We start from the raw sequence: 13,763 nt of genomic DNA, 5'->3' as shown, positions 1-13,763 counted from the left end.
TATAATATTTGTACTGACTAAATGTTTAAAAAAATAACTTATCCAAATGCTTTCAGGCAATTTAGGTGTACTGCCAGTATGATCTAAATGTTAACTTATTAATTTCCATTTGTGTATACCAGAAGTCGGTTTCACTAAAAAAAAACTTAGGAGTAAGATCGGTCATAAGTATACTAAAAATAACTAAATTGTTCATGACTTAAGAATATATCAATAATAGTCGTAAGTTTTTTTTTTTGTGAAACCGATCCCAGTAAATGCTAGTGAAAAATAAGAAGATTACTATAAGAAGCAATCGAAACTATTGAATTAAATAAATACAGACACCATACTGACTAAAAGAAAAACTGACAGACTGGACAACAGTTCAGAAAAGACTTATTATACAGATTTAACAACACAGACCCCACATAAAGATTGAAAAACTGTTATTATTAACACTATGTGGATGTGCCATATCTGAAAGCCTTCGTATTTGTCTGGTTAAAAGTCCCGCCATTCTCAGATGTGACGTAGAAAGCGTAACATAAAACTGACAAGATGCAAGGAAATTCACTCAAAAAGCTGGAAATTTAAAAACGCAAGAACACAGGTATGTTCAATCCTGCACTAGATAATACTAATAGATTATCTGATGTTGTAATCTATGGAAAATAAATGTCATTTTAAGGGGACGTTGGGAAGTGTATTTGGGAGAATGTTTTTTTTTTTTTTTTTGCTGACTGCCTATTAATATACCCATGTGATTCACCATGTTACGCATGCTTTTTTTGCCACGTTTATAAGTCATTATTTTTTTATGAGACTAGTGCTTAGAACGCAACACACTTAGGAGATAACTGTATTGTATTTTAAGCTCCGACGGCATCAATTGGGGATTTGATGGTCGCAAATTAAGTTTACTGGCGACGCGTTAGCGGAGACAGTAAACGGGTATTTGCGACCATCAAATCCCAAATTGATGCCGTCGGAGCTTAAAATACAATATTGTTATCTCCATTCTAATGAAAATGACAGAAAACAACGTTAAAACATGTATTTAAAATCTGTCATATGCCGTCTGCGCTTGCGCGTACGTCCCATAGCATCAATTGTCAATTGATGCCATGTAAGAAAGTGACGTTATCCAATCAAAATGAACGTTACAAACGTTGTTGCATTAGAATAACCAATTCTATCCCTGAACTCACCTGTGGAAGTTTTGAAAATAATGCTCTACAATTCTACATGTTTGGAGGAAAATATTTCGTATAGATTTGGTAAATAAACAAAAGGAGACAGCAACCGAACGACACAAAGACGTAAAATACGATCTTCAAAAATAAACAAGCATCTATTACGAGTGATCTTCCCTGAATCTGTTGCTTACACTTGATTTTATACAAGATAAAACAAAGCATATGACATTTGTTTTGTTTGATGCATTTTAATGAATAAAAGTTAAAACTTACTCATCCATGTCTATCAATTTTATTTAATATAAATTGCCTATTTTTTTTTTTTTTTTTTTTGCAGCATAAATGCCACTAAAGGCGAAGTCACTGTTCTTCGGAGCCTATGGTTGCTGCGGAATTAATGTCACCAAAAGTGATGAGAGTCTCACGTACCAATATTTCGATAATTTAGACTTACATAGTACATCGGTGAGTATAATAAAACATTTATCATGATACCATGAACACAAGAACGAAACCATCTTGAAAGCGGACAATGTATTTTGTTAAACTACCACATAGCAGCTACCGAAAAGTGAATGGTATAAAGATTCCCCAGTGTCATAAGAATGTCAGTCTCGACATTTTTTTGACATCGTAAATATAATTTTGACTGGATTTTTTTCCCTATATATCTTCTCGATATTTGTGGTTTTGTGAATATCGTGTTGCTATCTAATTTGCTTATACATCCCACATATGGTCCAAGACCACAATTGTCGTCCCTTGAATTATAGTCCCTAGTGTTGACAGTGGAGTACTTGCCAATATTTTTTATACCCCTTCCAAATTTATTTCTCCATGTTTTATGCCTCAAATTGCAAGAAAAAGGGGGGGGGGGGGAATTACACTAAAAAAATTGAAAAAAGGAAAGTAGTGATTTGGTCCAGCTGAAAAAAAGATTAAAAATTAGCACTTAGGAAGCTGTCAAAAGATTTCAAGACGCCCTAAAAATAAAATTGTCCATATTTTGAGTTAGAGCCGATGAAGTTTTCTATAATTTTGATATAATTTGTCTCAAAAGTAGTACAACACACTGTAAAGATTTGATTGAGAAAGCGCAGATGGGATTTTTTTTAATTTTCATTTATGTTCTAAAAGAAATGCACTACGAATTAATTGTGGACTCGGACCATATCCCCTTTTCACTGTGAATTCTATTGGTGGAGATATTCTCTGATTTTATTATTGTATTATTAATATCTTTTTTCCAGACAGACAGAACAAGTACACAGAATGATATATTTGAAATATCTTCAGATGTAGTTGAAACAGACGAAGATAGCGACACGACGCCTTGGAAAGGTATCATTTATTATTTTATTTAATTAGGAAATATACTCATGAAAGTTAAAACAAAATGTGACATTCAGTTGAAATAATATATCGGATGTTATTTCAAAAATGTAATTGTTTTCTATCTTTAAAACTTGACATAAAAAGTCATACAGAATTAATACTATTTGAGCATGTTCCAGGTCTTTAATAATCGCTGAAAAAGGGACGGAAAGGGAATTACAAAAAAAGAAAGACGACAAAAATACAAGAAAGTTAATGAAACAATAGACATAGAAAACTAGAGAATGATCAACACAAAATAGGTGTGATCTCAGATGCTTTGAAAAAAAAAATAAAGTGGCACCAGTCGTGTTACGCTTGGTAACAACAAATTGGGTGATGAATCTTATCCAGGGATTTCACAATCGACGAAAATAGGACGGGAGTGCTGATACGACAATTGGAACCTTTGACACAGATATTCCATAAACACATTATGACTTAAAACTTTCGAAGGGATTACTTCAACTTTACAATTTGGAACTCTTGGATGCACACTAGACAGATACTTAGTTTTTTCTTGACATAGGCTTTTCATTTAAACAAACACATCTGAGTGTATGTAGAACAAGTATTATAATTGTCTTTATATTTAAAGTATACATGGTTTTACACTAGTCATTTTTTGAGCACTTTGTAGCTTGCTGTTCGGTGTGAGCCAGGGCTCAGTGTTGAAGGCCGTACTCTGACCTATAATTATTATTCTTTTACAAATTGAGACTTGGGTGGAGAGTTGTCTCATTGGCACTCATGCCACATCTTTTTATATTTATTGATTCTTTTTTTCCAGAAAGTAACCTGTGTGACAGTCATCTTCGTTCTATGCAACAAAGAAGACAATCTCACAGCATGTCAAATGTTCTAGATCTTAATGGTGACAACACATCTATGACGGACTGGAGAAGTACATATCCACCTTCTAGATCTAAAATGAATACCTCTCCCTGGTTTATATGGGTACGTATCCACCTTCCAGGTCTAAAATGAATACATCTCCCTGGTTTATATGGGTAGGTATCCACCTTCCAGATTTGAAATGAATACCTCTCCCTGGTTTATATGGGTACGTATCCACATTTCAGATCTAAAATGAAGACTTCTCCCTGGTTTATATGGGTACGTATCCACCTTCCAGATCTAAAATGAATACATCTCCCTGGTTTATATTGGTACGTATCCACCTTCCAGATCTAAAATGAATAACTCTCCCTGGTTTATATGGGTACGTATCCATCTTCCAGATCTAAAATGAATAATTCTCACTGGTTTATATGGGTACGTATCCACCTTCCAGATCTAAAATGAATACATCTCCCTGGTTTATATTGGTACGTATCCACCTTCCAGATCTAAAATGAATAACTCTCCCTGGTTTATATGGGTACGTATCCACCTTCCAGATCTAAAATGAATACATCTCCCTGGTTTATATTGGTACGTATCCACCTTCCAGATCTAAAATGAATAACTCTCCCTGGTTTATATGGGTACGTATCCATCTTCCAGATCTAAAATGAATACATCTCCCTGGTTTATATTGGTACGTATCCACCTTCCAGATCTAAAATGAATAACTCTCCCTGGTTTATATGGGTACGTATCCATCTTCCAGATCTAAAATGAATACATCTCCCTGGTTTATATTGGTACGTATCCACCTTCCAGATCTAAAATGAATAACTCTCCCTGGTTTATATGGGTACGTATCCATCTTCCAGATCTAAAATGAATAATTCTCCCTGGTTTATATGGGTAAACAGATACAAACTATTTGTGGACAACATTTCATACATTTGCTCTCTAAATCCTATAACTTCAATTATCCTTTTCATAAATTGATAACATATGCATTATGTACTTTAAAATTAAAGTCATATTTAAAAACTTAAAAGTAAAAATTAGTTTTTTTTCATTGTTCCTGCAACGAAAAAGGGTCAAAATAAATGCTTAACGTACGAAAAATCTAGAGAGAATCACTTCCCGAAAAATATGTAAAAGAATGTTGTCTCATTGGAATTTATACGGCATCTTCTTTTTTATATTGAATTTTTGACTGAAGAATTATACGACACACAATGATACTATTAAAGAGGACACTACAAAGGATTTTTTTTATTAAAACAGTCCAGCGTTATCATATTATACACAAGTATACTTGAATAGCAGCAAGTGAATAAAATCATCTTGTTTTTTATTTGATATAGATTCCTAGTTCAAAGAAGTACAAATACAGCTGGAGAAGTAAGATTTGTTCTTAAAATTTCCATCATATATAAATTATTATAAACACTACAGTGTATATATAGAATGATACGTTGTCTGATTCATCAGTGGCGGGCCCAGAACTTCTTTCATAAGGGGAGGGTGGAGGCCGACTGATCTAAGAGGGGACAGACAGTCCCAGTCATGCTTCAGTGATTCCTTATATAATCAACCAAATTTTTCCCACGAAAAAGGGGTGCTCCCCCTCCTGGATCCGACCTTGGTTGATATATGATGACCATTTCATGTTCTTAAAGTTTATTGGAGAGGTAAAAACATACGAATATGTCACCTCTACCTATTATGTATTATAACTGTTTTGCATGTCATTCTCTGTTCTTTTGATTATGCTGTGATTTTTTTAATAAAGTATTGTGGATAGTAATGGTTGGCCGTAAGGTGACCGAACAAGTTTCTTTTATCGGCGATATTTAAAATAATTTTTCAAAGAAAGTAAGTTGTTTTAAATCATGTAACATTTCCTTTTAGGAAGAAGAAACCAGATAACAGATTCGATCGGAGACCAAATTTCGTCCATAGATTCACTTGGAACTTCCTCAAACCAAGAACTTATTACGAAACCTTCCGAAGGCGACGCAACAGAGATCTCGGACAAAATCATCGAAACTAATAATAAATGTCCGTTGTGTGCTGTAAAATAAAACAACAAACATTCATAACTATAGTCTTGTTTAATGGCCATTCCTTTTTTTAAACAAGCAGAATTGGAACACATAATGTGTTCCTGTGTAAAAATAAATGACCAATCCTCGGGTGGTTTGTGTAAGTTTGTATCCAAGTAACTGAATGAAGGGCCTTTCATTGGAAATTGATTCTATGAACTGATGGCCTTTTATTGACCAACAATGTAACTTTTTGAGAGAAAAAACGAATCATAGTTTTTTAAAAGTTGTTTACTTAAATGTATATTTATGCTTTCATTCCCGACTTTTATTTCCCTTTGGTTCGAACTGCATGTCATGTCTGTGACTTGCAACGTGCAACTTACGTGTACTGTACGAACTTATATATATCATCGAGCTCACGGCCTTAGTCGTACACGTGCCACTTGTAAGTAATGATGCAAAAAAGAAATTTAGAATATTTTTTTTATAGGAAGCACCCCAAGTACGAAGAACAAACACATACCCCAACAACCAAGTATTCGCAAATAAATGTATGGTCGCCAATTTCATAACAGTGGTTGGATGTTTGCGATGTTTTTATTTTGTTTCATTTCATTGCGATATTTTCTATCATTTTTATTAAAAAAAAAAACACATGCGTTACAATTATGGTGTCCTTAGAAGTTTGAAAGACAAAATTGCTTGTAAGGTGTACATATAAAAAAGAAGATGTGGTATGATTGCCAATCTCAACAATCAAAACTCTTCACAAGAGACCAATTGAAAAAAAAATCAACAGATATAGGTCACCGTACGGCCTTCAACAATGAACAAAGCCTATACCGAATAGTCGGCTATAAAAGACCCGAAATCACACTAAATGTAAAACAATTCAAACGAGAAAGCAAAAGGCTTATTAAAGTTAAAAAAAAACCCGGAAAACAAATATGTAACACAGCACCTGACTAATGACAGGCACATACAAACATATTGGCGGGATCCCAACCCTTCCCCTTACAGTTGAAACATTGTTTTATACATATGCAAGATTAATTTACAAAGAAGAAGGGGAAATATAGCGTATTAATGATATAAAAATATTATAGAATAATTCGTATATAGTTTTTATCTTATTTATTTCCAAATATGTACATAACAAGAACTTTATCTTCTATTCTGTTATGGCACTAAATTGATATTTGTTCATTTCTGTTCTACTGTCTGGATGAAATATATTTGGTAGCACCAATCTATTGTAACCGTTAAACTTTATTGAGGTTCTTGTTTCTTCCTATAGGTCTGCAGCTTCTTCAAATGCATTGGAACCTATATAAGCAGAAGAAAAAAAGGTCGTGTATTTAGCCGACCATGCAAGGGCTGTATAGCCTGCCAAGGTCATTAAAAATTTTCATTTGTTGTCGTGTATCTAGTTTTGGGATTTTCTCGACTTAAACCAGGATTATACTAAATAGTTGCGATTTATTCACTCTAAAAGGAGATTAATTTATGCTTTTTAATCTATAATTTTAATGAAAACTCAAAATTATCTAAACTTAATGTTAGCTAGCGAGATATTTCGAGATTATAATGAGAAAATCCTCGATCAATTTGTAAAATTAGGATCATTAATAAATGTGGTATGGGCATATTTTTCATGTGTCTTGAGACTATATCATAGAACCTGGTGTCATATGAATTCATAAGATATTCATGTTGATGATTTAACGCTCTTGTAAACAGAATGTTTTATGATTTTATATAGATTTTACCTCTCAAAGTGTATGTTAACATTTAGAAATTAAAAAAAAATATAAAAAATATTAATCAAATCAAATCAAAATATTTTATTAATGACAGAATGTGATTTAGTCTACATTAAATGTCCTCGACGGAGGGATTATGTGAATCATACCAGCTGTATCCAGAAAGCTCAACAATCCAATAAATATGTAAATATCCAACACAGATCCTTCTCCTACCTAAAATTTAAAGTAAAAATCCTTTCTTCATTCCACCAAAGCCATTGTTGCGGTTTGTTGTATTACCGGTCTTGGGAGATTCGGTCTTTGGGGATTTATTATCGGTCTTTGGAGATTTATCATCGGTCTTTGGTGATTTATCATCGGTCTTGGGAGATTTATCATCGTTCTTTTGTGATTTATCATCGATATTGGGAGATTTGTCATCGTTCTTTGGTGATTTACCATCGGTCTTTGGAGAATTACCATCGGTCTTCGGAGATTTACCATCGGTATTTGGAGATTTATCATCGGTCTTTGCAGATTTGTCATCGGTCTTTGGAGAGCCTTCAGTGTTATTTGACTTCATTGCAGGTTCTGATCTGCTACTGTGTGGAATTTCTGGACTAGGAATACTCATAGGTTTTGCTTGCACCTCTTCTTTGTTGTTGTTCGCATCAACGACAGGGTCTGCAAAATAATGTTAAACAAATAATAGAAAAGTCTGTTTTAAACATTGAAATCCTAAGGTGTGGAGTTGAACTTGTATCGCGAGTGCACATTTCTTTACAACAACCCGCTATAAATCTTACCTTTGTTGAACCAGTTATACATTTCAATAGCACCGACAAAGAGCTGCATTGCAAATACAATCATCTGAAAATATACAAAAGGTATGATCTTTGTTAGTACACACATGTATCTGTTTCAGAAAGAAAATGGCATCGAAAAACTAAAATAAATGGTGATTGGTAATATAAAATGCGAAAATGTAGTGTATTTGAAAATTTGAAAAGCTTTTGATTTTGCCTTGTGTAAAAGAAATTTTCTTTTTGAATTTTTCTTTTGAGTTCAGTATTTTTGCTATTTTACTTATTAGCTAAATAAAACGAACAAACGACTTTATCACATACATATAATATTGTTGTACTCACTTTGCAACAATTTCTTTCTGTTGAGTACACTTTTGAGTACACTTTTGAGTACACTTTTACTAGTGAGTGATTGATAATCAAACAGACAGCAAACCAACGAGTTTCAGCTATAGTGAGACTGACGTAACCTAGGTAGTATGTTACAAACGTTACGCATGGTAACAATAACGTGATAATACTATATGTAAACCTGGTGTTCATTGGTTTTCTTTGGTTCATGAGTGTTTGTATGCCCAATTTATGGGCATTATGTTTCTGGTCCGTTCGTCCGTTCGTCCGTCTGTCCCGTTTCAGGTTAAAGTTTTCAGGTTACAGTTTTTGGTCGAAGTAGTTCTTGATGAAGTTGGTTCAATCAATTTGAAACTTAATACACATGTTCCCTATGATGTGATCTTTCTTATTTTAATGCCAAAGTAGAGATTTTCTCCTATTTTCACGGTCCACTGAACATAAAAAATGATAGTGCGGACAGTACATCATCATACGTCATTACGCGGGGCATCCGTGTAATGGGGACACATTCTGTTGTTTCTATTTTTATGCCCCATTTATGAGCATTACGTTTTTTGGTCGGTCCGTCCGTCCGTTAGTCCGTATGAGCGTTCGTTCGTCCGTCCTTCTGTCCCGCTTCAGGTTAAAGTTTTTGGTCGAGGTAGTTTTTGATGAAGTTGAAGTCCAATCAACTTGAAACTTAGTACACATGTTCCCTATGATATGATCTTTCTAATTTTAATGCCAAATTAGAGATTTCCTCCCATTTTCACGGTCCACTGAACATAGAAAATGATAGTGCGGATGGGGAATCCGTGTACTGGAGACACATTATTGTTTTTTTTATATGGATAAGACTGTTAGTTTTCTTGTTTAAATGATTTTACACTAGTCATTTTTAGGTATATTAGTCATTATCACAAGGAAACATAGCGAAAAAAGTAACAAGATAGGAAAAAAGTCCTTTTTTTATTTTTGCATTTATAACGTAATTTGCATGACACGAAAGTTAATAAAACCATGATGTCAATTTCCATTCGTGCCTGGTACCGAAAACACATCATCATACGTCATAAAGATAAATGTATGGATAATAATATAGTGGAATGGATGGGTTCCAGCTAACATTACTCTTAAAACTCAACTAATTTAATATGTTCATTCTCAAAGGCCTTAAACTGTTGGATTTTTGGCACAGAACTCGTTAAAGCATATCTAGCCGTGCGCTTTACATTTTTTTCTTAAATGTGGTTGATATTCATTTGAGTTTTCAACTTTCATCAAAATTTCTATTTTCATATAACAAAAGAAGATGTCACGGGTATGATAGCTAATGAGACAACTCTCCACAAGAGACCAAATGACACGGAAATGAACAACTATAGGTCAGCGTACAGTCTTCAACAATGAGCAAAGCCCTATCCGTATAGCCAGCTATAAAAGTCCTTGAAATGAAAAATATAAACAATTCAAACTAAAAAAACTAGTGGCCTATTTCATGTTCAAAATAAAGAACGAAAAAACAAATATGTTACACGAAAACAAAGGACAACCACTGAATTTCAGAACAGGCACATACAGAATGTGGCGGAGTTAAACTGGTTTGAAATATCCATTGTTACTGAAGAAAATGTTAAAAAAAGTCTTTTTGTCAAGAAGCCGAGTAACCGCAAAACTTATCAAACAGGGTGACACCATTGTTTCTGACATTTCCAACGATACTTCGTCATTTGCAGGATAATAATAAGGTATACAAATATTTTCCATTTTTTGTCTTAATATTGAGCCTGCTACATAAAGTACATGCATATCGGTTTGTTCGTTGGTTTTGGTGGAGCTACATGTACTAAAGTAGGCTTTTATTGCAATTTCTAATTCTGCTTATATGTTATACGCTGCTTTTATAGCATCTCCAATGGAAATATCGCTAGCAAATACAATGCTAGATTGACCTTGTCCTTGTTGAGCAAAACATACAATGGCATCCCTGTAGTGCTTCTCAAGTTAAGCCTTAAGTTTAGAGGATTTACAGTATGTCTTTCTTACTTTATCAGGTAAAAAAGACTGGTCCATTGTTATAAGTTATTACAATACCAGAGATGTTTGGTCACGAATAAGGTATCTGTCTATGATTTCAACTACTCTTTCAAATGCCAAATCATACGCATATTTATCAGTGGATTTTGGTCTATATGCCAGGTATGTGGTCATACATGCAGAGAGATACACTGCATTGTTGAGCAAATTATCTTGCTCTATTCGATTAATCATTTCTGCGTCGCATGCTCAAACAGCAGCATCTTAAAGATTGACTAACCTTCAGCAGATGAGATTTTATGTAATGTTTTCACCCTTTTATGAGACACTTTTTTTTGCAAATAATACACTTTGATGTATTGTGATCAATATTTTTAGGCACCAAAGAATTATGATTTTTCAGTGTTATTTTTAACCATTTTCAGATGCATTGTTCATTACATATAGGACTATTTTGAAATGCCCTTATATTGTATAAATTTCAAGAATAACTGTATTTACCAATTTCGTTCACATATTATTTTTTTCGAACATGTTTATTATGAAAGGAGTAGGTTCAGTAAGACCCCTTTTTGGCCCCAAAATATAGCAGTTTTACAAAATTGTTAAAACGTTAACTTTTAGTTATTCATTAGACAGTAGAATGCTTCTGCTACATAAATATGGGCTGTTTTTGACAATACAATGCAAATTTATCCGGTACTAGCACCATTAAGTCATGCTAAATTACTGAAATCTTCATAATTCTAGCATTTTAGTTAAATTTTAGACGGTTTTCGTGTAAAACGAAAGTGGCCGCATTCGTGTTCATCCTTAATAGTAAAACGTAAGTTGTATTTGATGATAATACATAACATATATAAAGGTTGAGGATGAACACGGATGCGGCCACTTTCATTTTTACCAAAAACCAACTGAAAAATGACATTTTTCGGCATATTTGGTAGATTTTTCATATTTGAGCTTGAATCGGATGGTTTTTAATGACTAAATCTGTTAAAATTTTCCACATAAACTAATTAATTCAAATAAAATAGACACTTAAGTGTTTAAAAAGTGATCAAAATCTTTTGTCAGATGAACCTGAAATTTGAGGCCAAAATCGGTCCTTACCGGACCTACTCCTTTGTCTACCGAATCAGTAGCCGCTCCACTAATATATATGGCACTTGGCGGCAATGGCCGTTTTCTGGCAGTTACTTGACTACTGTGATGTATGAACTGGGTGATCAAGAACGTCACAATTCATTCCTTAATGTTACCAAGGACGACGTTTCTCAGTTCTGATAGTCGTCTAAATAATTTGCTTGACATCAGCGTGACTAAGATCAGTGATTTTTTGAATCCTTGTTCCTGATTTCGATCCTGGATTTGTTGAATCCTTGTTCCTGTGTTTGATCCTAGATTTATTTCAACCAGAATTACGGAAAACGTAAGTAAAGTCTGTACTGAAACAAAACTCTTTAAAACAAGGATATATGCAGTTAACACAACAAGATCTTAATAACCAAAAAATTATTACACAGAAAAAAAATATAAAAAGTTTGAAAATAACACAGAGATACAGTTGCAAAATTTGGATGAATAATTTAGTCTTTCATGGGACTTGACCTTTTTAATGCATGAAAAATAATTTTAGTAACTATAAACAGTAACATATAAGACAATTGTATTATATGTCTCTGCTATCAATAACCACTTTTACAAAGTTCTTGAAATCTGGTATAGACAACTGCATGGACTTCATACATAACTTATATTTTTATTTCGGTTCAGGCTTTGAATATTTTACATCAGTAGGATTTATTTTCCTGATAATTGTGACAGTTGTTATTTAAATATTGGAGGGGAAATGCTTAAAAAAGGAGGACACATAACTATTTTGTAAATACACAGTTGGTATCGCTCTCCTCTACTTTTTATGATTGAAAGGCTATAAGTTTTGTCTTTCTTTTCAGATGATTGTTCTTGCCATGCAGATTTTTGCAGGAGCTATTGAGATGTATAAATGGCTCAATACCGAAGGTATTTTAAGTTTTTGATAATTTTTTTATTATTATTACATGTATAAACATATAATTATCTTATTGTAAAATTAGACTGAGATCATTCTAATTTAGAATGATTTTCACCTCCTATCCATTTTCATTTTATTTAAAAAAAAACAAAAAAAAAAAAAAACATAAGTGAACGAAAATAAGGCCGACAGTATCGTACTGTCATGGTTTTAATAAGGTAACTGTTCTTGTTCTGTTTTCCCTGAAGGATGTTATTCTGGAGTTTTTTTTTGTATAATTGTCACTTGACAAATGAAATAAAGAGAACTTTAAAATAATGGATGTGCCTTAAATATTTAAAAATTTATTATTTACAATTTTCTCAGTCTGTGTCGAAGATTTTTTCAAAGTATGCTTTAACGAACCATCTATAAATAGATTAAAAGTATAATTTTAAAAATAAAAAATGCCGCCGATGTAGATAACAACTAATAAAATATCGTTACCTTTTCTTCAAAGAACCAATGAAAGTTGTAAATGACACTATAGCTGAGAAACCTGAAACATCTAAAATAACTGTAAAAGAGGACATTTCTTCTACCAGTACGACTGACACGGTTGTCAAGTCCAACACAGATATTGATAGCAAAGCTGAGACTAAACCCAACCAAAGCAAAGGTTACGGTGGAATGAAGAAGGGATTTCTTCTCTGAAGTTTGAAAATGAATTAAATTCGAATGATCTTTAACAGGTAAACACGGTTTTCAATTCACTTTGTAAAATTCTTCTGGAATGTTAATAAAAGATGGTATTGGATTGACTACAGTGAAGATGCGAGGATAAAAAACTCATCAAATTATATTGATAATTATTAACAATAATTAAAAAGAGAGTATTTTGACTTTTTTAAGCGTATTCCTCAATTTTGAAATTTTCAACAATAATGTACAAGTTGAAATTTTATTATTATTTGACAGGTCTCGGATTTGATACACAGAAGATACCAAGGTTATCATACGTGAAAGCTTTATGGTGCACAGACTTTTCCTGTGATTGTTTTGGTGTACAGTAGCCACTAGTGACAGGCCCCAGTAGAATGGCGCTACTGTATAACTGAGCGCCTGACAAGTTAATGCAGGGATTCCCGGAACCGGTTTATCTAGCTTCAATAAAAATGAAAACCAAATTTAAATGAAATTCATCTGTTATTATTAATACAGCATATTGAAAAACCGCTGGATTGTGATGTAATATTGGTAGGAAGCAGGTGTGTTTTTCTTTAATTTTGACGTTTTCATCGTTCTGCAAAAGTAAACATGTTGGTCTAACATCCCTACACGTGCATGTATGCCTCAAACCAACTTATCCGTCATTTTTGTAAATATGAAAACCACAGGTGTGTTTT

The 13,763-nt window shown here is 33.2% G+C and overlaps 2 protein-coding genes and 1 long non-coding RNA gene across 4 annotated transcripts; 2 read left to right on the top strand and 1 right to left on the bottom strand.

The window, feature by feature from the left end:
• Positions 1–434: 434 nt before the first annotated feature.
• Positions 435–5,494, top strand: LOC139519440 (uncharacterized). Of its 2 annotated transcripts, XM_071311536.1 has the most exons (6): positions 435–592; positions 1,516–1,643; positions 2,429–2,519; positions 3,343–3,509; positions 4,757–4,793; positions 5,304–5,494. In XM_071311536.1, exons 2-6 carry the CDS (start codon positions 1,521–1,523, stop codon positions 5,474–5,476), a joined length of 591 nt encoding a protein of 196 aa, XP_071167637.1. In that variant the 5' UTR covers positions 435–592; positions 1,516–1,520; the 3' UTR covers positions 5,477–5,494. The 2 variants fall into 2 exon arrangements, with proteins under 2 accessions (XP_071167637.1, XP_071167638.1); XM_071311537.1 differs by lacking the exon at positions 4,757–4,793.
• Positions 5,495–7,423: 1,929 nt separating this feature from the next.
• On the bottom strand, positions 7,424–8,475 carry LOC139519439 (zinc finger protein 768-like). The gene is made up of 3 exons (XM_071311535.1): positions 8,334–8,475; positions 7,992–8,055; positions 7,424–7,869 (listed from the first exon to the last, which is right to left on the bottom strand). Exons 2-3 carry the CDS (start codon positions 8,053–8,055, stop codon positions 7,427–7,429), a joined length of 507 nt encoding a protein of 168 aa, XP_071167636.1. The 5' UTR covers positions 8,334–8,475; the 3' UTR covers positions 7,424–7,426.
• Positions 8,476–11,600: 3,125 nt separating this feature from the next.
• Positions 11,601–13,555, top strand: LOC139519438 (uncharacterized). The gene is made up of 4 exons (XR_011663589.1): positions 11,601–11,793; positions 12,320–12,386; positions 12,878–13,109; positions 13,336–13,555. It is a non-coding gene; the product is annotated as an uncharacterized lncRNA (long non-coding RNA).
• The last annotated feature ends 208 nt before the right edge of the window (positions 13,556–13,763 follow it).

This window comes from Mytilus edulis, chromosome 4 (assembly GCF_963676685.1).
Source record: "Mytilus edulis chromosome 4, xbMytEdul2.2, whole genome shotgun sequence".
NCBI classification, from domain to species: domain Eukaryota; kingdom Metazoa; phylum Mollusca; class Bivalvia; order Mytilida; family Mytilidae; genus Mytilus; species Mytilus edulis.
The sequence above is the reverse complement of the archived record's forward strand: the minus strand, read 5'-3'. Positions and strand labels throughout refer to the sequence as shown.

Bases quoted from the DNA above. Each gene is read 5' to 3' on its own strand.
- LOC139519440 (XM_071311536.1), top strand. From the start codon at position 1,521: ATGCCACTAAAGGCGAAGTCACTGTTCTTCGGAGCCTATGGTTGCTGC. The intron at 2,520-3,342 runs GTATCATTTATT...CTTTTTTTCCAG, and splicing joins CGACACGACGCCTTGGAAAG to AAAGTAACCTGTGTGACAGT. The intron at 3,510-4,756 runs GTACGTATCCAC...TATTTGATATAG, and splicing joins CCTCTCCCTGGTTTATATGG to ATTCCTAGTTCAAAGAAGTA.
- LOC139519439 (XM_071311535.1), bottom strand. From the start codon at position 8,055: ATGATTGTATTTGCAATGCAGCTCTTTGTCGGTGCTATTGAAATGTAT. The intron at 7,870-7,991 runs GTAAGATTTATA...ATTATTTTGCAG, and splicing joins GTATAACTGGTTCAACAAAG to ACCCTGTCGTTGATGCGAAC.